This window comes from Melopsittacus undulatus, chromosome 4 (assembly GCF_012275295.1).
Source record: "Melopsittacus undulatus isolate bMelUnd1 chromosome 4, bMelUnd1.mat.Z, whole genome shotgun sequence".
Classification (NCBI taxonomy): Eukaryota; Metazoa; Chordata; class Aves; order Psittaciformes; family Psittaculidae; genus Melopsittacus; species Melopsittacus undulatus.
Genome location: NC_047530.1, coordinates 66,913,603 through 66,940,624, shown reverse-complemented (window position 1 = coordinate 66,940,624; position 27,022 = coordinate 66,913,603). Strand labels below are relative to the sequence as shown.

The window sequence follows — 27,022 nt, the reverse complement described above, 5'->3', positions numbered from 1 at the left end:
AAAACAATCCTACCCCTGAGGCATTAGGAACATTTGGTTGTCGTGTTAACTTACAATGCTCCAAACGAATGAGACTTACGCACTTATTGCTCAAAGAAATCATAACAAACACTGCCTTTAAAAACCCAAATAATATTCATAGCTCCCAATAGCAACACACACACTGACAAGACGTTTCCTAATTTCATGTTTGTACACTCTCTTGAAAAGAATGGTTCTGTATATTGTAACTGTTTATATGCAACATAAAAACTTCCATGAAAAAGGGCAAGTCTAAAAACAATCACATATGCTATTAGCATACATACTGCAACTGTAACAATATGGAACTCTACACAGCAAGAATAAAATTATTTCTTCTGTAGAGTATGCACAAACCTTAGACAATATGATCCTTATACTATACTATTTCAAGTTAATTTTAAAAATAGAAAGTGCTTTTAAAATATATATTTACAGCTTAAAAACAACTTCCAGCCATCATTACCAATAACTTCATTTCATACATAATGACAAATCCAGAGAAAAAATTCATTGGTTTTCTAAAAGATTTATCTGTAATTTGGACTATAAAGCAATGGGTGGAAGTTGTTAAAGCAATGGCACCATGAAGTAATAATTCAGCTTATTTATGTTTAACTGTTTGATGTGGTTAAGCACCAAGAGCTGTGTAGAGCTATTACTGTATAACTTGATTTAACACCATAAAATGTGAACCTGTTAAAATCCCTATAAATGATTTTTGTAGTAAACAGACTCGATTTAAAGCACCAAAATATAAATTCCTAAAGGTAATAAACTGAACGATTCAATCAAGGTTAACAACCTAAACAAAATCTTTTTTAGAGTGTATTAAAACTATACAATTTTTTTTTGCTTAAAATGTGCTTGAGCACCACCAAATATTAGTCACAGTTTAAGAAGAAATACCCTCCTTCTTTTTTTTACCTCAGCCTTAAAATGGTTGAGATGAGCAAATAGTAAATGGCACGAAGCTTGTTCTTTAACAGCACCTTAAAGAAACACCATGTAACACTGCACCAAGAGGGGGCATTTGAGACTAAAACCTATGCCCAATGGTTGTAAGGCCCTGCAACTCGTGTAAGGGCATATGAAGATACTGTTATTATGTTATCCTTAGTTATTGTTAATGCTCTGCGTGATGGAATTTGGTTGAACTCATTGTCTTCATAAAAAAGATCTCTGTTTTCACTTGTTTGCTTTGTTTTCCTGCTGCTAGAATTCAGTTCGGTATTCTCCGTTCCTAATCTTTCCGCTTCTTTTTCTTTTTCTTTCGCCCTCTCAGCCATCTTTGCTTCCCACATGGCTAAACCATGTTTTGGCTCATTTAAATTTTTGTGTTGGTAGAAAACTAACGAAATTCTTGTGGGATGATTGCGGTTGGGTTTTTTAATAGGTGTTGTAGCATGGAGCTCACGTCTTGCACATTCAATTAAGATAGAACCATGAGAAGGTGCCACAGCAACCCCACCAATGTCATCATCCAAAAAATTGTGCTCACTGTCTGACCACATTTCCTCTGCTTTTTCTTCAGAATCAGCCAGCTGTCCCAGTGCATTGTTCTGCTTTTCGTCCACACAGTTAAAATCACACATCTGTTCCTGATGGGCGCTGCCCTTTTCCACTGGGCATCCACGGGAACAGTCAGCTTCGTTTCTGACTGCATTCTTTGCTGGAGAGCTTAGCGGTACTGACAAATCACAAGAGCTGACCATCTGTGAAGAAGGAGAATTGTCTAACTGAAGCTGACAATTCTGTTTGTCTGGCTGATGTTCAAGTATAGTGGGCAAGGGGTCTTTATGGGCTGGAGGGCCTGGAGCAGTGACCTCTGGAAGAATCGGTGGCACACCATTCATCTTATCATTCAGCAAAATTCCAGTATAATCTTTGACCGACACATCAAAGTTCTTACAATTTACATAAGGTGTCACATGAGGTTGCTTGCTACTGCATTCAAAATACCCGTAGGGAACTGAAAAATCTTGTTGAATATTAGTCACTGCTGTTAGGCCAGACTTATGTGCTAAAGATGAATAAGGATGTAAACTATCCACCTTGAAAGGGGAGGAAGCCGTATACTGTTTTAATAGAGAGCAATTTTTAGTAGTGTTTGAAGTATGTTTCATGGCATAGAGGTGATCAGAAGTCTCCGGTTTTATTCCAGGTTTTAAAGCATCTGTTTTGTTCCCTAAAAAAAAAAAGCACACCAAAGTGTAAATACTTTTCCTCACTTAAAACAATAGAACTTTTATAATATTTCTTACACATGCTTTCTAATAAAAAAGATATACATGATGACTACAGATTTTTCAAAATGGTTATTTTTAGCTTTTTAGGCATATCTCTAGGAGCATAAGTACATCATAATAACCTTGCTAAATTAACGCCTTAACCTATTCCAGTCAGCCTGTTGGTATATAAAATAACAGAGAGTTGAATCAAATAAACAGATACAATGGAATTACCACCCAGTCCTGATTCAACACAGGTGCTTTCCAGCAGCTGACTGCTGGCCTTCGGCACTGCCCAGGCTTGCAAGAAGCACAGTGTAAAAGTTTTTACATAATTGATCAAATTTAGTCTGTTTGAAATGAAACCTGTGAAACAGTCCAAATTCTTGGCTGCCTCAACCCCATAATCACAGGAAAAAGCATGTTTATAGATCTTGTCCATTGCAGCAAAAAACTCACTGAATTACACTGATTTGTGTGCTGATTAGCAAGCAACTACTCAGAAATTTCCTTAAATCAGCTATCTGGCAACATACTCCAGGTAAATCCATCCTTACAAAGCTGTACCACGTGATTTGGCTATCTTCCATCTAATTGCCACATATTAATTATTTCAGATCTTTGTGGAGACATACATTTAAGTTGGCTCCCTAATCAATTTCTGGTCACAGCTCCCTGCAGTTATTCTGGTTTGTGGAACAGTCTCCTCCAATGACTCATTCTCATCATGTGTAGGTTCAATCCAGAGTCCACTGGAGTAAGGGGAAAGAATTCCATCAACTTTGTTGGGCTTTGCATCATGACCTGAAATTGCCTTACATGCGTTTTGCTGGTACACTGGCACCCCACAGAGAGCTCTTACATATTCTCATAAAAGACTGTCTCTATCAGTGTTTCTTCATTGTTCCATAAATACACAGAATGTTTAAATGCTTTACTGAATATAGAAGAACTATTCTTTCTTCTGTCTTCTAGTAATTTATAAATAGTGATGGATTAAAAAAACAGTCTTTCAATAGAAAGGCAAAAAAAGGAAAAGTGGGATCAATTAGGGACACAATAGTTGGTATTCAAATATTGAGATTGCGGAGGGACGTATGGAAACCGCAAGAACTTTAGAAAAACCTCTTCTATGAAATCAAACTCTTAATTAAGAATCCCCCAAGAACAAGACCTTCTTCCAAAAGACTGGAAACACAGCATTTGAGAAGTGTGGTTTCTGTCATCTCTGCAGAGAGACCTATGTTCTCTGGAAATAAGTTTTAACAACCCACAGCATTTTCAGAATGGCCATGGCGCCAGCAAATTCCACATCTCTTGCCAGAAGCTCCTTACTCTCTGGGGCAAAATAGCAGAGATTAAGAGAAGCTAATATAAATATATGGGTAGAAGGAAATCAGTAATGGCTCAGGTAAGGTGGCATTGCTTCCTGGGAATACCTCCTGTTCAGAGACTGACGCATCTCCACTGACAGCTGTTGGTTGAAGTGGCCACTGCTCTGCTGCAGCCAGCTAAGAAAGTGTCCCTAAGTTGGTGGCTCATCTCCGAAGTACAGGCCAAGAAAAATTGCTAATATTTATGGAGACAAAAATAATTTTTCTGTCTGTAAAGTTTATTTGACCAAAGTAATGTGGTTAAATGATGAAACTATACAAAGAAGGATGTAAGGCCTCTATCTTTAATACTTATAATAATTTAGGATTTCAAAGGCTCTTGGCATTAGCATGAAGGTAAAAATTAACAGTTGTGCTGTTTGCTGTTGGCAAAAGATGCCTGACAAGACATTCCCATTTAATACACAACATTTCCATAAAAAACTTGGCACAGTTGAGATTCAAACCAGGTCTTCCCATATGCATGATCTACCAAGATTTAATCTGCCTTCAGCACTACAGAAGATCTGCCTCACCAGTCTGTGCTGTGAGGACAAGTGTCCTCTTTTTTCCCTTTCTAATTTCCAGTTCTCCATGTGGTGAAGACATGCAGGTTAGAGGAGTCTCTCACACCTTCCAGGCCTTCCTACCAGGCAATACTGCAGTGGTTCTGAAATGATGGTCAGGTCCCTTTCAAAAGAAGGGCCTCTAGTTTACCATCAGGAGGTACTACTGGATAAGTCTAGTTTCAGCTCCTCTGTCTCACAGGTTCTTTGATTTTGTTTTCATACTAAGCCTAAAGATCCCAGTGATACTAAAATTTTCCATTCTCAGGACTAAAAGGAACCAATCAATGACTGCTCCCCTCTAACTGCTACAAAACCATATGTACAAGTACGATGCTGTAGGATTCTAAATCCAGAATTTACCGACACTGGCATTTTACTGTAGGTTAGGGGCAGGGCAGCAGTGGTGTGCTGAGGTCTTTACCCAGCCATCATCCTGTATGACTGAACACATAAATCAATGTGCATAAATTCTTCAAGTTACTTCTGCACATCACACCCCCTTGCTCTTTGCAAACTTGAACTTCTGCTGCCATTGCTGCCCAGTTAGTGAAGCCTCTTTGAAAGTGTATCCATAGCCAGCCACAGCAACATGTGCCATTGGCAGACCTGGGGATTACAGTGCTGACATCTATTTGGAGGGATTTTACTATCAAAACTTCCATGACAAAACCTGCACTTTTATAATAGAAATTAAATATTTCTAGTCACATACTTATTTTTCCATCTATGAACAACTCCCAAAGAAGTATTTATTTCTCACTCTTGACATATCAGCTGCCCTTTTAAATTATTTAAGCAAATACTTCAAGACCAAACAAATTATTTAAGTCTTCACAGCTGTTATTTTTGCATGTTCAAGTAATAAAGTTCTGTGTTCCCAAAGCCCATGGCAAAATTCTGGATATTGTGCCATTTGTTAAAGGTATGGTCTTCAGATATCAAAGCCATGCCTGTTGGTAACTACAATGGTATGTATGGGTAGGTGGTTCCTAACTCTATTTCAGTGTTTCAAAACAGCATTCCAGTGAGATCAAACAATATCATAATTCCTTCCCAAGCCAGAACCCTCTAATGCTTCCAGGACTTCCAGTCCACTCCAAGCACAATGGAAGTTATTAATCATTGCTTTGGAGTTACTGCTGGATGTTGTCCTCAGCCGGAGGAGTCCTTTTATGTTTGTTTCGAAGCCTGGGCTATGTCTCCCAAACTTGCATGTAGATTGACTGAATATCTAATTTCCTAGGTATGTCAATAAAACTGCTCTTCTTGTTCTTACTCCATCTTGCTATATGCAAAGTTTACTGCTTGCCCTGACTCCTCTGCTGAGATAACCAGGGTGCTGGGTGTGAATTACAAATGGATGTGACAAATGGGTTTCCTTTAGTTTGTTTAATTTTAACACCCCTCTCCCCCCCCCCTTCTAAATACATTTAACTACTGTTCCTCCCCTTAAGTCTACTATACGTATCTGGTTGTCTCCCATGAAATAAAACTCCAAATTTTAGCAGGTTGGCCAGTTTTCCTCTCTTCTTCATAAAAAGTAGATCCTTTTTTTTTTTTTTTCCCCTTTAATCACAGAGTCTAAGTCCATGGCCTTTTCTACTTTTCATTACTGGAAAGTCCCATATATTAGTTCTGTCCTCTGAAGTACTAGTCAAAAGTCTGACCCCAGTTACAACAGCAAAAATCAGAAGTTCTCCACATTCTCAGCCACATCACAATTCTATGTTGCACAAACACGTATTGTAGCAGAAGAGTCTGGACATAGTTTTCTTGTAACAGAACAAACATGGCATTCCTTTTACCCAGCTGCTGACAGATTCCAGCTATGTGGCCCTTGCTAATGATATTTCAAGGAACAATCTGAAGAGCACTGTCTTATTGAATAAAATCTAGGGCATTTTTTGCAAATCCCTTGCTTTGCAACATGCCACTGGTAGGAAATTATCAACTCGGATTCTGAGAAAGACATTGTCTTTCACAGGCAATAACACAGTTCTTGTACTTTCAAATGACAAACATTCCTGTTGGTTATTTAGATAAGCATTCTTACAGCAGTATTTCAAGATGATCCTACTGCTATTAGTTATTAGAATAAAGGAACTTGGAAATATTTAACTCATGCTCACACACTACCAAAAATTTGATTTTGAGCAATCACCTGTTTGTTTCTTTTCCTGTGCCAAGAGAGAATATAGAATCATAAAGTCATAGAATAGTTAGGGTTGGAAAGGACCTTCAGATCATCCAGTTACAACCCCCCTGCCATGAGCAGGGACACCTTACACTAAACCATATCACCCAAGGCTTCATCCAACCTGGCCTTGAACACTGCCAGGGATGGAGCATTCACAACTTCCCTGGGCAACCCAATCCAGTGCCTCACCACCCTAACAGTAAAGAATTTCTTCCTTATATCCAATCTAAACTTCCCCTGCTTAAGTTTTAACCCATTACTCCTTGTCCTATTGCTACAGTCCCTAATGAAGAATCCCTCTGTGGCATCCTTGTAGGCCCTTTTCAGATACTGGAAGGCTGCTATGAAGTCTCCACGCAGCCTTCTCTTCTCCAGGCTGAACAGCCCCAACTTTCTCAGCCTGTCTTCATACGGGAGATGATTGCAATGAGTTGTACACTAGCCCTTAAAATGAAGAATCTACAAGTATTTTATAAAACTGAGTATTAAGGAGTTTTTCCTTCCCTTCGGATGGGTAAGAGGCAACATAGTATCAGAAAAGACTGGCAGAATTTAACAGTCAGACTCACCTAAACAATGCAAAGGGTTGCCAAGATTTTCTGAGGCTTCAGTTTTCAGCTTTACTGGTGTTGAGTATTTTTTATCTATTAATGGTTGCTTTTCAGTCAGGGTCCTCCTTGTGTCTGGTTTCCTTTTCTTTGTAGCTCTGAGTGGCTCAGCTAACATTCGTACTTCTCTGGGAAAAGCTGTGAGCACCTGTATGGCTCCGGCTTTTATCTTGGCTTCCAGTCCCTCCTCGGTGCCAAATTCGTCTGTTTGTGAAATTTTGTAAAGAGGTAACACATGGAGCTGTTCATCACTTGGAATCACCCCCACTCTCCGGTTATCTTCCTTTGTTAATGTACAGACCTGGCAAGAACAGGAACACTTACAAATACAGCCACATACATAAAATATAAGAGTTACTTCAATGCTTAAGCAGTCAGCCTAGACTTCACTGGTTTCTTGTATTTTGTGGCCTCGATGCTATGAGTCTTTCAGATGTAAACATCTGACAAATATCCTACTTGATTTATGATGATGCAAAAAAAAAAATATCGGTACTTGAAGAGTAAGATCAAGGCACATGTCTTGGACAGGAAAAATGAAACTCTGGCTCAGCTGACATTGTCCACAGCCATGTGCCAACCTCAGTAAATAACCTGAGCTGTCAGACTGTTAATTCCTAAGCATTCTTTGTTTTTTTAAATACGTATTTCATGTTTAGATTCATTTTTAAGGACTAAAAATATGAAAAAATAAAACAGTTCTGCATTGAAAAAGAAGTTTCTATGACATGGAACTGGTTTTGTTTTGGCTGGCAGAAAAAAATCAAAAACCAAAAATCCCAAACCTACAACAGTTACTTGTACTGCTCTGTACTTGCAGCAAATCTCAATTCTCACCTCTCACTCCTCCGTTCCATGTTTATACACTTTTCTTACCCTAACACCCCCCCCAGCTCTTGACTGCCTGTGTAATGAAGTCACAAGACCACACGATGCTAGGTTTCTCTTAGGCCACTGATCTACTTTCTCTCATTAAATTATGTGCGGTGAGATCCTGAAGCTGAGAGGAGAATGCTGGTTAGATCCAGTTTGATAAGGGCACTTCAGAAATGTGGGTAAACATTCAAACTTATTGCAACAGTTTATATATTGTAATTTTTCTGAATCACTCCTGAACGTCTGCAGTACTTAAAATTTTCAGCACTTCTAGAGTTCTGGCTGTTATTATTAACTTCATCTCACAGGAAGTGCTAAAACCAGCTGTGTGCTTCCTGGTTTCTTTCTGTGCTTTCCAAGGGATGGCAACAGTTTGACATGTATGAGCAAGTGTACAAACAGTCCTGCCATTTGTAATTTTATTGACTACATTCATGAGAGAATACTGGTCTGTACAACAACATACTACATCACTAGAAAGCCATGCATTTGATATCATGGCTTGGTTAAGCTTCTGTTTCACAGAGAGTTACTAACTACCCACAGGAACATGAGCACCATCCAAGGATAAGATGATACTCCCTAATTGGAAATGTTATCATTCCATTATTGTGCAGGCTGAATGTGATGCTGACCATAAACAGTTAATCCAATGTCCCAGAATCTTGTCACCATGCCTAAGATTCCAGGGGGGAATAATAATAATAGTAGGAGGAAAGGGCAGAGGAGAAACAAACATTTTTTATTTTATAGCACAGCTTTACACATAAAGACATCACACAATTATTTCCAGAATAATAAAATTACAGAGTCACAAACTAAAAATCCTAAATCAATAAGGTGGTTAGGGCTTTATAAATAGCTATATGCAAAGCTTGACAGTTGCAGAGCAGCAAAAGGAGAACATTTGAGAGGCAGAGACAAAGGAGAAGAGCTTTTCAGGTGGCATTTTGAAAGGATCGAGAGAAGGGCAGTTAGAAGCTGATGAGTAGCATTTACTGATGTGCTTGCTCCATGCGCACTTACCTCAACTGGACAGCCTTTGGACTACGAGGAAGATTTAGAAAAAATAACAAGTTGTTCCATGAGCAGCGAATGATGCCTGGTTTCCTATGGACATCTCATCCCCACACTCCCACACACCCACATCATTAATCCCTGCTCCCTTTCATGCCCTGCTACCACCTACACTGGGCTCCAGGCAGTGGAAGCAGAGCCTGTCTGAAGCTTGGTGCCTCCCAGCTACTGGGCCAGCAGGTATATGAGGATTAACCTGGGGCCGTGGTTATGAGAATCCTGCTGCAGCCTCCTCAGCAGAAGAGCTAACCTAGATCCGTCTCCCCCACACAAGTAAAATTCACAACTTGGAGCAAGAGCTTAAAATCCCAAAGACAATTCAACTTCTGCAAAATTCAGTGAAATCTGGTTGAAGTTTGTCAGCAGATTCCAAGTTATTCAGGAAGAATAAAAGAGGGTAGGACATAGAGCACAATTACATATGACTCATGTTCTTAGAAAGCCTAGCACATCCTCCCCTTCTAAATTGAAAACAAAAGAGGTAATAACATAAGCATGGAGGGGCCCAGCTCCCACTTGTTCCCATCAGAAACTGGATTATTCTCACTTGCCTTTTAAAATATTCTATCCAACCTGTGTCTGGACCAATGCACTAGTCTGAAAATTGTCCCAGTCTTCAAGATTCAATCCACCATCTTGCTCATTTTGAAGATCAAAACCCTAATCCAATTTATAGTTCTCAATTTTCATGCATTTCACTAGACATTTTAATGGAAAACTGATTTTGTGTATTTATTAGAGTTCTTCTTTTCCATAAAAAGATCTACTCTTAAAAATGTATTATTAATCTTTCATCTGACTTAAAATTACACAGCGGTCACCATACTTGGCCAGGGGGAGCATACGAGCAGAGACAAAACCCAAAGCTAGTATACACTGAAGAAAGATCTGTTTTCAGCACGAATGGGTATTTGTCATTATCACAAAGCCAACACCTTCTTTAGAACAAGAAAGCCAAAGAACTGTTCTGAAAAACTAAAGATGATGACGGCTGCAGTATATTGGCAGAACTATGCTGAAAATACAGTCAACTCACAAAAAAATTAAATACTGAGTTAGAATACATAAAATTAAGAAATTCGTGTCTATTAAAAATTATGTTAAAACCCTGAAGACCAGAACAACTACAGCCTAAATACCATGACAGCAGGTTTTACTTACATTAAACTTCAAGGTCACTGTGCCTCATAATATAATTTAATATAAATTTAATATAAAAGGAAGGACACAATGGCAAGTGGATAACTGAGAAGTTAATGTTAAGGGGAAACCATCTATAAATTAAGGTCCTGTGAAAAGCTAGCAATTTGCAGCTGGAGTAATCCACCAAGTGAGAAACACCCATTTCAAAAGTCCCTCTTATAATTAAATAGGCAAAATATTCCATTAAGAAACTTTAACAGAAGCTATTAGTGAGAAGTTAAAAGCAACATTTTCCATCAGTACTGATGCTGTGCTGTGAACTGACCAACATTAAACCCAAACATGAGGATCATTGATACTGCTGAAGTCCATTTACACTGTGAAGCTGCATGTCCTTCTACTCAAAATACATTTTCTAGAATGTGCAGCTTAATCATCCAGGATGCTGAAAAGCCAAAGGAGATGTTGGCCAAATGGTTTGTTTAGGTTTCCAGTGTGCTTGGTAATCAGAACCATTACCTATTCTGGTTTAGTGAGATCATGGTAAAACTTGCATATTTATACAACTTTACTTCTTTTAAACCCATGAACTCAATGGGACTGCCTCCACACATCTTCAGAGAAACATCTGTAGCCACACAGCTCCCAGAGCATTATTCTGGAACTTTGATTTGCCTCTGTCCTCTTGAACTTCACATGTGAAAATGATGTAGCCTTTTCCACTGTGTTGTATGAACAGATGTTTTAAATTAAAGTTTCAGCAAAACAGTCAAATGACCTTTCTAAGTTCAAAAGATGAAATAAGTTTCCTATACTTATCTTCCTTCTGCAGCCAGAAGGGAGAGTGGGTGCCATTTGGGACTCTGAGGTGCTGCTGCATCACTGCTTACCATTACAGATGTGAACAACGTCACTTTTCCTTTACAAATGAGACGTGCTGTCATTTTATTGGCCTGTTACACCCTGAGTAAGTATGCATAAGACTGAGTGTCAGAGGAGGGAACCGAAAACATCTCTGCCCTCTGACAACTATATACACACAGAGGAGGTGCCACTAGACAGCATTTCTGTACCATATGCTGTCACACTGGTATGGCGCACAAACCGCTGTGCAGCAACTCACAGCTTAGTAAAGTTAAACTTCTAACATCTCTCCATTTTCACAATAAGAACAGTAACAAAAATCCTTCCTTTACAGCCCTGTGAGGTTTATCTTTTCTCTTGTTATAATCTGAAGCACCAGTTTAAGGATCTAGTACTTCTGTTGCTCACAAAGCAAGCTGTGGTCACGGTCCAGAACATAGTCTGACCACTCACAGAGACATTACATAATTTACTGCAAAGCTCTAGACCAACATGCAATGACTTGATGAGCTGTAACTACAGAAATACAGTAAATTATTGGAAGAGCAGAGGATTATTTTAATAAATCAGGAGAGCTTGTTGATGGATTGTTCATTGACACTACTTAGTTCTGCTGCCAATAATAAATTTTGTGTCATAGCTGCTCCTGAAGCACAGATTTACCTTCCTCCCCTTCTCCCACAGTGCCTGCTGCAGACTCCATAGCACCAGCGACTAGACATAATTGCAGCTGGGCTCTCTCCTTTCTGAACGCCAGCCAAAAGGGAATGTGCCCCATAGGATGACAAACACCCACACAGATGCTATCAAACTAGTGACACCTTCATTGACCATGTTGTTTTGGACAGTGTAAAACCCCATGTCAGGGGTTTAACTGGACTCACACAGGTACAATGAATGTGATCCTTTGTAATTAATTCAATAAAGAAATATTTAATTTCACATACTCCATTAATAACTATAAAGCTTTTTAGCTTTCTATCCAAAAGGAACACTGTACCCTAACACTCCAGTTGTAACATACATCCATGGCCCTTAGAAGAACATTAAAAGATGACAAGAGAGCCTGAGTAAAAATGCAGGATGTATTTATTGACTTAAAAGTTCTTAAAGAACTCAGTTCAAAGACAGAAATTACGTTTCTCTTTCTTTCAGATAAACACATCAGCTTACACCTCTGTGGAACTGCCAAATGCTTTCACTCTACTGCAGAGCAAACAGGGAATATTAATTTTTAATTTTAGGTCTGCTACATTCAGGTCGTGATTCTCGCAGCCAGGAAAGAACTTCAGTGAATCAAATCTCCCATGGTAATGCTCAGTTTGCGCAAGTTAAGATGAATTATTCTATCTTAGAAACATAGAATAATTAGGGTTGGAAAGGACCTTAAGATCATCTAGTTCCAACCCCCCTGCCATGGGCAGGGACACTTCACACTAAACCATGTCACCAAAGGCTTTGTCCAACCTGGCCTTGAACACTGCCAGGGATGGAGCATTCACAACTTCCCTGGGCAACCCATTTTAGTACCTCACCACCCTCACAGTAAAGAACTTCCTCCTTATATCCAATCTAAACTTCCCCTGTCTTAAGTTTTATCCCATTACCCCTTGTCCTATCACTACAGTCCCTAATGAAGAGTCCCTCCCCAGCATCCTTATAGACTGCCTTCAGATACTGGAAGGCTGCTATGAGGTCTCCACGCAGCCTTCTCTTCTCCAGGCTGAACAGCCCAACTTTCTCAGCCTGTCTTGTATTTACAGTAGACATTTCCAGAGCTTTTTTTCCCCCACTGCTAATGAAAATGACAGCCTCATTTATTTTCAGAGTCACATACAAATAATGCAGTTGAACATCAAAACATTCATACCCAGAAAAATACCAGAATGCTTTTTGGAAATTCTGGCAGAGATAGAGCAGGGAAATTATTATTGGCAGCTCATTAGATAATACATTCTTGTAAGTGTACTGTAAACTGTGCTTATCATTAAACTCATGTAAGTGCTTTGCTGAACTCATGTTTGTGTCTGGTTTAAATAATTTAAACAGATTCTGGTTTTCCTTTACTTGTGGTGCACTGCACAGCATTCCCCTCATATTTGTGGTAAAAGTGATTCCCCAACAACTGAAGGGAGAAAATGAGAAAGTATTGCTTACACCAGGAGTAGTGGTGATAGAGCTCGCAGCATGTGCAAATGCACTTTATGCAGTATTTATTTTAACCCTTTTAGTCCAGAGGAACTTTACATTTTATAAATGAAGATTCTATGTCAGAATAAGGAGGAAAGGAAGAAATCTTACCAGCACTAATGAGGTGCAGGATGACAAGTACACTTTGTACAGATTTTGAACTGTACAGTGTGACTACCATTTAAAAAAATCATAGTAAAAGAGGAGAATAGTAAATGAAGTTTTGTATGTTTGAGGTTTGTAAGGCAGTGCAAATCCTTCTCATTCTGTTAATTATCACATTATCATAAAGCAGTCACCTATATGAAAATTGTCACCACAGTTAGATGTATTACTTGCATATAAAACATTTAACAGACAAAATATGTCATAGTTATGGAAATCATCATTATTATCAGTGATATATAAGAAGTCATAATGTATTTTAAACTAAGCAGGTAGCCAAAGTAGCTTTTGGAATAGATGGGAGTACAGAGGTGACCAGATAGATGCTGGAATGCATTTCTGCTTGTGTTCCTACCACAAGTTTTCAGACATTAACACCAGATTTGGTTGTAAACCAAAATTGACAATCCTAATTTTGATCATCATCATGTCATTCCTGCTGAATTCTGAGACCTGCTACCATATTGCCCTGGTTTTGGCTGGAATAGAGTTTATTTTCTTCCTAGTAGGTGGTACAGTGCTTTGTTTTGGCCTTAGTCTGAGAACAACGCTGATAATACACCAATATTTCAGTTGTTGCTCAGTAGCACTTACCCTGGTCAAGAACTTTTCAGTCTCATGCTCTGTCAGTGAGGAGGGGCGCAAGAAGCCAGGAACTATAGCCAAGACAGCTGACCCAAACTAGCCAAAGGGGTATTCCATACCACAGCATGTCATGCCCGGTATATAAACTGGGAGGAGTTACCTGGAAGGGGCTGATGTATCGGTCCGTGAGTGGTGAGCAGTTGTATTATGCATCACTTGCGGGGTTTTACCATTAATTTATTTTTTCCAGATGTGCATCCTTTGATAGAGATATTATTCTTGAGTGTCACCTCCATTGATGTACAAGAAGTCATCCCAGCTATTTAGAACACTGCAGTGCTCTAACTACTAAAAGAATCAGATTGCCAGGTTTATTTTGCCTTTTCTCTTTTGAGCTTGTCTGTCTTCAAGACAATGGTCTCAGTTTCTAACCAATTCCCAAATGATTTTCTCACTAGCAATCCAGCAAGGTATTTGGTACACCAGTCACACCAAAACCCCCACGTCTGTGGGTTTTCCTTTCATGTTGAGATTTTAAGATCACAAAAGTGACCTGACTCCACTGTGACTTTCTGACTAGTAACTATACTAACACGAAGCCTCATAACAGGGCAAGAAAAAGTGAATTTGATGAGAATTGACCCTGGGGGATGTAAACTAATAACAATTCAGTTTGTTAGCCCTTCCTCTGCAGAGGTCTGTACAACTCCTTGGTTAGATTACTATTTGCCTCAAACAGCTACTGCGAGTATGTCATCTGTCCCACGGCCAGTCCTGGGTGTCTTACAATAATTCAGGTGTTTTGTAGGAAGGATCACTCCCAAACCCTTCCTGATCTGCTCTATAATAAGATGAACTTATGTCCCTTGCAACCTAGTAATAAATGTATACAGCTAACATGGGAATTTATAAATGGCAACATGCAGTTAATTTCCTAATACCTTAAAAAACTTCATGCAAATGTACCCACCCAACCAAGCAGCATTTTAAAACACACAGTAATCACAACAGTAAAGAGTGCAAATGAGAAAATCCTGTGTACATACCACAGTGCTTCCATTGTGCATGTTATGTGTGTCCTTGTGGGCATGGGCACAGAAATCTATGCAAGCTGTTACCCCAGAAAAAGGCCTACCATCCTTGGATCCAAGTCGACAGTCTGGGCCCATGTGTTCATTTTCCACCTAGAAATAAAATAAACTACAGGTACGTGGGACTGAAAATGAGTGACTTGGAACTTCATGAGCCACAACTGCACTTGTGACTGAATAAATGCATCCAGCGAGAACAACTGGAAAGCACATATTTTCCCATGAAACATGCAACACGACGGGCTATCAAAGAGATAATGAGCTCAGCCAGAGTCCAAATGTCTTTAAATGGTTAAAACATTTTACTTACAATATTATCATAAGCCTTTTATGTGTGCACAGCTCAGAGCATAACTTAACCATCAGATGGAATAAGCAAGGTGCAGTATTTTAAAACTAGCCAAACAAAGCAACCACTGTAAGCAAGCAACGGGATTCACCACAGCTGTGGCTTCTACACATGAACACACTGTAGGGTTTCATCTTGTTTTTAAACCACACTGCCTGTTCAGAGCTACAGCTAGATCAGCTGCATGTCGCAGACATACCTGGTTCTGGAAGGCTTCAGGAGCAAGCTTTTTATAAACTGGAGCCACATCAGTAGCTAAGGTTTGCAAATTATTTTCAAGAAGTTCCTCCTGCAGAGAAAGGCAACACTTAGAATGCTTTAATTTGCTTTAAAAGAATCTAACCCAGGTCTGAGATGCCTGACAGATCAGCCTGTGTCTAATATTTTATTAATCTTCTGTTCTGTTGCCATTTGTCACTAATTGTAAATAAGTCTACCTTTGCATGATTGAAGTACCAAAATTGTTAAATATAAATCAACCAAATAACAATGGAGAATACCTAATACAGCAAAGAAACCCAACACAGAAGGAATTAATCTCTCCATCCTTTCCCCCTTCCAATACATAGACAGTCAAGGAATGAGGTATGTTCCACATAAAATGAAGAGGTAACATCTAGTGGAGAAAAATTACACCACATGCTGAGTGGAGCCCCAGGTCTTCTCTTAGTGTTGTTCTGCTTATGCGGCCTTGACTTATGTTGATACAGCTTTGCTTGAAGAAGCCTAAGTTTCCACTGCCTTTTTTGTTTAAAGCATATGAGTAACTCCCAATAGTGTTTAGCATTAGTTTCAACTCTTGGGGGAAGAGATACATTTTCTAACACTGCAACAGAACTCTAATCAGGAACATTTGTTAACTATTTTGTTCTTTGCAGGTGCAAAACTCAGGGTTTTATGGAAATATCTACTAGATTTGGAAGTAATGTTCCTTTCCTTGAGGTAAGCCATATAAACATGGAACTAGTTAGGTGAGCTCCTATGGCAGGGTAACATTTACAGTCTTATTTATAGAAACAATCCCTAAATGCTTTTCCTAAACTTTTGCTTTATCAGGAGAATGATCACCTAACTGGGAAATAAAAGATGGGGGTGACATACTCCCTACTTTGCTCTCCTCCAAGAGCTGGGCTTTGAGAAACAACCACAGCTTCAGTTTTGCGTACTGCATAGTGGCAAAAATAACAAACAGCTTGTTTTAGTTTGTTTCCAAAACACTTATCACCATATATTATAAACACCAATGTATATAAATACAAGGAAACATCACACTGAAAAATGTGAGAGTAACATTACAAAATGACACTGCATTTTTTAACTTGTACTATAGCCAGTTTATCAACTGTTGATTGCTGCAGATTTTTCTGAACTGCATTAAAGGTAACACATCCTTAATTATCTATCCTATGAACTATTCTTACCTAGGTATATTATACCCTTAACCTCATCTCACTCCATCCAGTGCCTCAAATGATCCAAATCTTTCTGGACTTCGAACTATCTTCTTAATTTTCTATACTTCCTAGTTTTATGTCATCTGCAAAATCATCAATATCCAATATTTAGCTAAAAGAAGTATCTGCTAGGAAAAATAATGACAAAATGAAACAAAGAGAAAAATTATTTACCAGTAATATAACTTCTTTTGAGATGCAGTGACAACCTGCAGGGACACTGCATCTACACAAGCATCACTGTCACCTAGAACTGGAGGCTTCTGCAGAGTGGTAGGCTAAGGGTGCGCATGCTTCCCTCACAGGCAAACACACTTGTGAAGTACCTGTGCATAGCGCAACCCTCATCCCCACATCAGAATTTGAAGTAGTTTTTGAAACAACTTCCATGGAAAAGGGAAAAAAAGTGAATGCGCTTTTAGATCACATCTAGAAAATGTCCTCATTGAGCAGCCTACTCTTGCAGGCAACTGCTATTTATTCCTTCAAGGGAATTAAAAAAACATAGAAAAGCCAGTTTATTTTATGTGGCAGTCAGAAGATCAGGTGTTAGCTGGTCAGACAACAGTGTGAATGCAGCACAACAACAAAGTTTTCTATGACCAGGCAAAAGGGGTGAATCTCTGAGGTGCAGGCTTGCTCTTAGAAAACACCTTTTGGTGTATTTTATACTTCCAAAGAATAAACATTTCATAAAGAGTTATACAGTGGAGCTACATATGCATACAGAAAAGCATTTAAGGACAATTTTATGGTATGTAAATACATAATAAATGACACTGAGATTTTCTACAGAGGAAAAATTATAAATAATACAGTTATAAAACATTTAGTTGAGTGGTTGTGTTATAAGCTATGCACACATGTGAGAGACAGAAGGGGTGGACATTTGTAGAGTCCATTTCCAGTTCTTAAAATCAGTAGGCAAAGTATTTGGAGGGAAAAAAAACAAACAATAAGAGAAATGAAATAAATCTTACTTGTTTAGGGTCATCAGTGAGAAGCCTAAATTTCCTCGGGTTCTTGCTTCTGGCAAACTTACAGCCATTGAAATACATGCTCCATGAACAGCCAAATGAGAATGATGCTCCACAAGTTTCCGGATCAAGTCCTTGACATGCACAGGTACGACTATGAAAGGAAATAAAGACACAGGAAGTCAGCCTACAACACGGTTCTTTTTTTTTTCTTTTTTGGCAATGCTATTTGCTATGTCTTTTCTAACACATAGCGTAACAACATGGGGATTTATAACACATATTGTTTAACCAGGTATTTTCTGTTAAGGAACTATCCATGTGTAGAGAAATTATTTTTTCCCCCCATAGTCTCAGCTCCCCAAAACCCCAGTTCTGAGAAATAAATACATAACCGTCAGTTATAGCTATATAAATACACCCATGCTACTTTGATTTTGACTTGTTGAGTTGGATAAAATTTTTATCTAAGAAAACACCTCTGCAACTCAAGGTTACCCCCAAATCCAGTAATTATTTGGTTACATTCTCCAAATTGCAAAGCGTAACAACTCTACTCAGCCTGACCCTTCAAGAACACAATCATTAGATTCAGGTCACTGTACAGCTATTAGTCTCTTAAACGTGGGTTGAACAAAAATCAGGACAAAGGCAGCACTGCTACAGAGCCTCAGTTGCAATATATTATCTAGACAATCAAACCAAATTCCTCTCAGAGACAGAGGGGAAGATCCTAATTTTGAGTGTTGCAAAGTCACATATCACCCTCTTAGCAGCTCTTTCGCATGGCCATGCAAAGGGCACGCTGACTGTCTTTGGGCAGCATGCACAAAGCCAGGAGAGTTCACTGCCACCCCTTTCTCTGGATGTAGCATGTACAACTATCACTTCAAGCCTGGTCTCTAGGAAAGACAGGAACTAAGTTCTATACTGAAATGACACCTAGTGGTTTGTAATTTTAAATGATATTTTGCATATTTATTTTATTAGTTAAACTACTGAGTTCTCAAATTATTTATTGCAGAATATACAACAGGCAACACAACCATCACTATAAAGTAACTTACTCTTCATTTAATGCACATCTACGGCTGGTGGGACAGCCATATTTTCTGAGACTCTGTGTCAGTTCTTTGTACAGCGTATCAGCCAGGAGATGAGGAATCCCTTCCCAGGCCAATATGAGAATCACAATGACGGCAGTTTGACAGTGATGTCCTGCACGCTGACGTACCAAGCACAGCAACTTTTCCTCATCACTACTTCTTCGTATCACCTGGAAGAATCATTTTGTTTATACTTTGGTAAGTGTAGGAAACACATAATGTGCTCCTCTTCTATGGGACATGCAAGGCCTGGAAGAGCAAGAAATACTGCTGCCCAAACAGCTTCTGCCCATCTGCAAGCATATCTGGGACAGCATCACACTGATCTCTGGTGTACAACATGTTTTTGTGTTGCTGTTTACCTGTAGAAGCAATAGCAGTACAGGAATATTTAGGTGTTTTATACAAACGAAGATTCATTAAGAGGAAAATAACTACTAAATGGAAATTAAAATCCTGAGACAGCAGATCCACTGGGAACCCAACAGTGAGATTGGAAATAATGCAGGAAACATACTGCCAAATCCCAGAATGCAGCTACATAAAAACACACCACAAGAGCACACATATGCATGTGTTTGGATGCTTACTGCAGTTGTTATAATGACATAAAATGGTTCCCACCTTTCAAAGTAAGATTAGAAGAAAGCAACGAAAATAAACACTGTTCTTAGTGAATGAAGCAACAAGATGTTCAGAACATATCCTTAGACGACATACATTAAAGTTCCTTAGCAGAATGCTGAAGCTTTTACTAAACTGCGTATGTTATAGAATCATAGAATAGTTAGGATTGGAAAGGACCTTAGGATCATCAAGTTCCAACCCCCCTGCCACGGGCAGGGACACCTCACACTGAACCATGTCACCCAAGGCTTTGTCCAACCTGGCCTTGAACACTGCCAGGGATGGGGCATTCACAACTTCCCTGGGCAACCCATTCCAGTGCCTCATCACCCTCACAGTAAAGAACTTCCTCCTTATATCCAATCTAACCCTCCCATTTAAGTTTTAACTCATTACCCTTGTCCTATCACTACAGTTCCTAATGAAGAGTCCCTCCCCAGCATCCCTATAGGCCCCCTTCAGATACTGGAAGGCTGCTATGAGGTCTCCATGCAGCCTTCTCCAGGCTGAACAGCCCCAACTTTCTCAGCGTATCTTCATATGGGAGGTGCTCCAGCTCCTGATCATCCTCATGGCCTCCTCTGGACTTGTTCCAACAGTTCCATGTCCTTTTTATGTTGAGGACACCAGAACTGCACACAATACTCCAAGTGAGGTCTGACGAGAGCAGAGTGGAGGGGCAGGATCACCTCCTTTGACCTGCTGGTCAAGCTCCTTTTGATGTCAGCGTTATCCATAAAACACAGAGACTAATACAATATGAAACAGTACAATAGATCACCAAATAAATGGGGGTGGAAGGTGGGGAAATCAAATACCTAGACACTCCTACTCCCACATATCCAGGGTTTTTTCATAATTAGAAACAGAGTTGCATTGTAAGAAGACAAAAAACTGCCTTAAAGCTAGGTAACGCTACAGCATAATCTTTGATGGTATATTTATTCTTCCAATGTGTTTTTAACAGGCATAGCCTGTATGAGGTGTCCAACAAAGATGTCAAGACCCCCGTTTCAAACACATTCAGCTGGGACTTGGGCAGCAGAGGCTAAATCTTCCTCCTTGGCTCTATCATATATAGGATGGGTACCAGCAAGTCTGTCTCCCTTTCCACTTGCAGATGGCAAGCCCTTAAATTACAGATACTCTCTGCCAGCTCCATAGCAGTACACTTCTGAGGGCACAAAGTTGGTCATCCAGCCTTTTTACCCAACTCCCCATTTTCCACCAGCAAAACTTCCATAGATATGCTAGTAGTCATACATGATAGAAGCAGGAAGGCAATGGAGTTTCACTTATTCCTTGAATACCTCCAAGTATCTGAGTTTTCAAGCATATTCCCTATTGGACTGACATCAAAGCTTCTCTGGTTGCCAGACATGCAGCTGTCATTCATATGTGATCCCTAGCCTGATCAGCTCTGAATATCTAAATTACTTGAACTCATTAAAAGTGAGGACCAAAGCACGGTTGCAATTAATCCATAAATGAGAAGGTTTTCAATATGTGAACAGTTTCAGAGGGAATCTGTGCAGGCTTATTAGGAAGAAGCAAGCTTAATTTGTGTCAAGAGAGAAAGTATCACCACTCTAAAGTTAATCGCAGTCTCACAATCCAATCAGCCTGAAACTTAATGGCAAAATGAGCAAATGGCTCTGAGATACCAGTCCTGAAAAGGAATCTTTGTTGTGACTGACCAACCAGTACAGTATTTTTTATTAAGGAAAAAAATGAAACTCATATACATTTGAGTAAGGTTTACAGAAATCCATTATGGCTGATATACAACACAGGTTATTCATGTCAGTGTTAGTTTTACATTCCTGAGGCAGCACAGTTCCTTGAAGTCAGAAGGAGAGGAATTTAATTCTGTTACTCAGCATAACTGGTGATGCTTTTACTCTTTTTTCTTTTTTTTTTGGTTTCTAGACTTTGTCACTTTGATAAAGAAACCCAGTACCTCTTAGTTTCCCAGTACAGTATCAGGTTGCCCTTTTTGAGTTCTCATATAGTTCTAAACTGAAAACACATAGTCCAGGAAAAATGAAAGACAAGAGGAAGAAAATGCATACTTTCCTTTTAAATAACACCATACTTCCCAGAGTTAAACACAGCTGGAATTTGATTCATTGTGCATGCAGTAGAGAATGCACCACTCTTACTGGACCCAAAACCATTTTATAATCCATCATCCTTCAAGTCACAAAGGTAGGTAATAGATTTACTAGTTGTCTGAATTTGTGTTTCTGTGGCTCTTAAGAGGTTACATCATATGCTCATCTGACTGCTACAGCTGAAGTGGTTCTGTTCATGTGTGCAGTAAAAAGACAAGGCACTTTTCTCATTTGACTGTTTTGGTCTTAGAAGAGCACAGTTTGCATTGAAACAACCATGGTTCCTCCAGGCACACAGTCAGTGTCAGGACAGACCAACCTGGAGCCACATTACTTTTCCTGTATAAAGTGATGATACCCAATCACATGCTATAGCTGACATTCCCAAAGTGGCAATACCTCTCTTTGGTAATAATAATTTGGACACACAATACCATAAGTATCATCCTTGTAGAGCGCACATTTGGGCAGGATCATTTATTTTGATCACATTTGAAATCAAATTTTGTACATCCCTCTGGTGCACACTTTTCATACCATGCTTGTTCTGAGTTATTCTGGCTACCCACGTATCTTTGTTTATGAGTACATCTAAAGGAAGGCAACTTGAGTAATTTATTTTTTAACTAGTCCAGATATTGTCAAATGGCAGAATCTGAGAATATGAGCAAGCCTTCAAGGTGAGCCACAGCTAGCCAGCTAGGACAGACATACAATCAACAGCTACTGTGGCAACATACGACAGCTAAACCTCTATTTCTACAAGCCACAAAGGTAGAAGTTTACCTGATTTTCTTAATAGAAAGCTTGAGCAAAAAAGTTAAGAGTATATTTATTGAAGAGGTGTGATACGCAGCAGAATTTACTCCAGCAATTTAGCAACAAGTTATGGGATCAACAAGACAGAAAGTTAGTTTTTCACTCCCTCACAGAGGGACAGCAGAGTGACATAAAGGAATGCTGAGAATTCAATAATTGAATGATGTAAGAAGAGAACAAGGTCAGACGAATGGACTGTCCAGCCTTATCCTGGCTCTGAGAGTGATTACAGAAGTTGTCTAGGGATGAGTAGTAAGAAATGCATTTACATGCAGAGCTGCTTCTCAACAATCATCAGGCACCTACCAGCCACCTGCCGGCAGCTTGGGGGATGTGCTCTCTCCCAGCTCGAAGAATTTGCCTTCTGTGTATTTGTCCACTCACTTTAAAACTATGCAGCATTTTACCATCCACTGCCTTCCTGGCCAGAGCTTAACTCCAGACTACATGAAAGAAAAACCATTAGCTTTTCTTCGTGCTGAGCTCATCCCCTGCTAGTACCCTCTAGTTTTTATATACGATGAGGCTGTGAATAATAGACTGCTGTCCAGCTCTCCATGCCACATCAAAGACTTGGAGAGCCCTGCTGTCTTCCTTTCCCTCTCAGGCAGGCTGATGAGTCTGTGTCTCTACCTTTATCAGTTCTGCTGTGCTTTCTTGAGTTGGGGAACCAGAACTGGACAGTATTCAAGACTGGGTGCAGCATCCTTTCTCACAGAAGACTACAAATGTTTCACGGGTTTTTTTATTCATCTCCAGGAATTCTCACCAGTTTCTTCTGCTGTTTTCATCACTACTGAACACTGAAGCTGATGTCTAATGAACTATTATCCCAAGTAGTTACACTCAATCTACGGTCCATCACTGTGTATATGAAAATACAACACTCCACTTTTTGTGTAACTTTATCAAGTGAGTTATCTATCGTTTTAGTAGCAATCTGTGCTGGTTCACAATCCCTTCCTGCTCTTCATGATATCTGTCCCTCCTCTGTATTATCTTGAACAACTCTGTATCATCAGCAGTTTGCCACCTCCGTTTTTCCCACTTTTTTCAAATAATTTCTGAGTGTACTGAACAGCATCAATAAAGTTATGCTATCAAGAAAACCCGCTTCAACTGTCCAAATGCTTGAGTTCTACTTACTTGAATTATTTCTTTTAGATTGTTGAAGCAACTGTCTCAACCCTTGGCAGGAGCTCTAGAACAAGGAATAAGTACACTGTGAATAAAAGTTGCTTATGCCCTTAAACATAAGCCAGTCTATCTAAATTAGCACATACATGACTTATGTAAGTAGCTAAGAGTCAGACTGCAGCAGCTAAGCATACCAGATGCTGAATTACCACATGGATGAGAAATTACTTTCCAATTTATCATCACCGGAATAGTTGTCTTAACTTCAATATGACATTAACCAGACCACTAGCAAATAGTACAAAAATTTAACTGAGAATTAAATACACTGCTATAAATTATAATGGAACCAATAAAAAGGTTCTTTTAGGTTTATTTAATCTCTGTATGTGGTTCCACTGTAATACTCCCTTCTACTCACTCTGAATTTCTTCAGCAAAACAGCTATGTCTCCTTTGCAGGATATCAGTAGTTGATTTTAAAGTGAGACCATAGCTTAACTGTTCACTGTAATTTCCTGAAATAGGCAATTCATTCAGAACATTTTGGCTTCACATTTTCTAACCAGCAGCTTTTGCTTCTGTGCAAAGTCTGTGTATGAAGTCCTCTCTACACTGGACAAAATTCTCTGTTAAGCCACAATTCCATAATAATCTACACTAGTGCAAAGTGAGAGCACAGTGCTGCTAAAACCTGCTGCTGTTCTAGCAGGTGATGCTGTGTAACAGATTGCAGGAACAATGTTCTTGTTTGCCACAAAAGTGAGTCTGCCCTCCTTTTTCCCAGTTCACTCTTACATGCACATTAAACCCTTCTCTTACTGGAAAATGTTTTATCATTTTATTCTCAGTACATCTAGAGATATAAAAATGGAAATAAGTTCCACTTCCCTGAATTCTCTCTTCTTGAGTATTAGCAGACTATAAAGAGTTAGCACATAACAGTTACCTTCAATCACAAATACTATTAAGTTACTTAGCTATTTTTACAAGAATATCACTGAAGTGTGATACCTTCAATTATCTGCAAACACCTTTTCTCAGCTTGCTACTGGAACCAATACTGTACTGTTTACAAATGAGTAATTGGTTGTAGTATATATAAATGGTTCTTCTACAATCATACAACCAGAAATGAGGACAAAACTCAAGTCCCAAATTCCTAATGCCACTCCTTACTGCCTCAGACTCCCCTTCTGTTGTATAGCAGGCAACTGTAAATGGCACTTTGTACCATATAGGTGTCAATAAGAATCTACTCTCTCAGTTGTTCAGGTACCCCATTTGTTTTAAGTAGTGATAACAGCAAAGCTTGCTCTTTTGTAATACTTAACATACCTTTTTTGTTTCATGTTTATTAAAATATTTGAGTGATTTTTCATACGAAACATTATTAAACCATTTTTATTTACTGCAGAAACAATGTAAAAGTTTATAATAATTTTGAATCTCAAAGGATTACAGCACTTAAAGAATGGCTTTAATTTGGATGACATTCCAAAAATTTTTGTCCAAAATAAACTCCTCCAATTCTGTATTTAGAAGGTATGCCTCCACTTTCAAACAGTGAAAACAGTGCCTGCATAGCTATAGTACCTGCTCTACACACACTAATTTAACATCTTACACCATTAAGACAAGAAAGTGATGTTCTAAGATAACATTGTTCAAAGAGGTGAATAAAACCCCCACTAACCACCCTCTCCATGTCCCAGAATTAATTTCCTTCCAGACTTCTCCTATAGAGAACATGATTTAATCATAAAGACAGCTTATTTAATCTCTGTATGTGATTCAAATCACAATCATATAATTCCATATTTAATCATAAAGACACTTTAATAAATAAAAGCTTGAAGTACAGTGAGCTGTTTAAAGCAGAATGGAGCTCCATTTTACTGAAACCTGCAGCCAGGCAACAGTCAGTCCAGAAGGATTTACTTTAAAGCCCTTTTCAAACATATTTCAAAAAAAATTCCCAACTCTAACACGTTCTGAATAGCACGACAGCTTCTCTATGTCCTAGCCAGCAGTGCCGCACCAGACCTGACCATTTCACTGCCAAGTGGGAGAGAAAACAAGCAGAGAGTCTGTTCACAAGGGCCTGACTTCCTAATAAAGTGCTCCTCTCACCATTTTCATTGATTAGCAGTGATCACCCACTGCAAAGTACCTGGTTTATTCATCAATTTTTTTCAATGAATTACACATATCTTCTAATGATAGCAATACCTTATATGTAGAGTGCCTAGCTAAAGTAACTCATTTTTCTTGCTTTCTCAATTCCTGATTTCAATCACTTTCTCAATTCAAACTAAACTATCAACTGAAAAATCATCTTCTCTGCATCTGCAGAGGAATCTATAGTTGTGAAAGCTCATTCAGCACTCAACAAATTGTAATGTCTGGCATTTAGCTACAAATTCCTATCAGTTCAATGATGTATAAAAACTTGGTTATAACAGTGGGTTATCTAAGCATTACATTTAAGTAATTGCTTAATTTCAGTGGCTAACATTAGGTTCAGGTATGTACAGGACTGTAATTTCAAATTTAACTGTATTTTAAAAGTATTTGTAATTAGGTTTTTTATCAATTTTTAATCCACCCCTACTTTTTTATATATCCTACTAATATACACCCAACACTACAGAAAGCATAATAAAGATCTGTCAAGTTATAAATACAAAAACAAAAAAGGCAAACAGTACAGAAGTGAAAAGGTTTGAGAAACTACCTGCAAAAGCCCCATAATACCATATTTTCAGACAAATTAGGCCCACCATGAGGCTAACAGAATATGAAGAGCCAGCAGATCATCCAACCGTTTAATATTAAAACAAAACCAGCACTCAGAGAAGAAAAGGCTCAAGATGCAAAATCCACTTCTGCTGTATTCACAAACTAGAAATTTGGGAAGATTCCGATGACAGAAGCCTTCACAGGGAACAGCCAAGATTTTTTTCCCTGAAGTTAAAGCCAAAAGTGGGTAGAGGACAGTAGTAACAAAAGAAACCCCAAAACTAAACAAACACACCCCCCCCAAAAAAAAAGTTCAGATGGGATCCACCAAAGAAACTCAAAGATGAAAGAACTTAAGTATTAAATGTGATGCGTATTGTCTTGATTTATAATACATTAGTACCAGAGGACCTGAAGATTACCAAGAGGATATCATGTTTCACAAAGATCCTGAAAAAGTACCTCGACCCAGTGATCAAATTAACCTGGTATCTGTGTGGGGCAAAGCCGTGATCACACAGGAAACTATGATGCACAGGGAGAAGTCAAACTTTTCTGAAAGAAATTCACAGCTCAGTCAAATTCCAGGTCTTTCTAGATTTCCAAAAGCCATTCAGTAAGGTCCCTTGGTAAAGGCTTTTTAAAAGCCCTAATGTGTCTAGGGACGAACTAAAGGACTACACATGAATAGCTGGTGAAAAGACACGA

The 27,022-nt window shown here is 38.9% G+C and overlaps 1 protein-coding gene across 1 annotated transcript in view; it reads right to left on the bottom strand.

Annotated features, from left to right (window-relative positions):
• Window positions 1–920: 920 nt before the first annotated feature.
• The window catches only part of TET1 (tet methylcytosine dioxygenase 1), a 64,709-nt gene continuing 38,607 nt past the window's right edge, over window positions 921–27,022 (bottom strand). The window contains exons 7-12 of the mRNA XM_005153682.3: window positions 18,838–19,046; window positions 17,774–17,924; window positions 15,539–15,628; window positions 14,946–15,083; window positions 6,961–7,300; window positions 921–2,209 (exon numbers count right to left, since the gene is read on the bottom strand). Of these exons, the coding sequence (XP_005153739.2) occupies window positions 1,068–2,209; window positions 6,961–7,300; window positions 14,946–15,083; window positions 15,539–15,628; window positions 17,774–17,924; window positions 18,838–19,046 (2,070 nt within the window). The 3' untranslated portion in view covers window positions 921–1,067. The remainder of the gene's footprint in view (window positions 2,210–6,960; window positions 7,301–14,945; window positions 15,084–15,538; window positions 15,629–17,773; window positions 17,925–18,837; window positions 19,047–27,022) is intronic.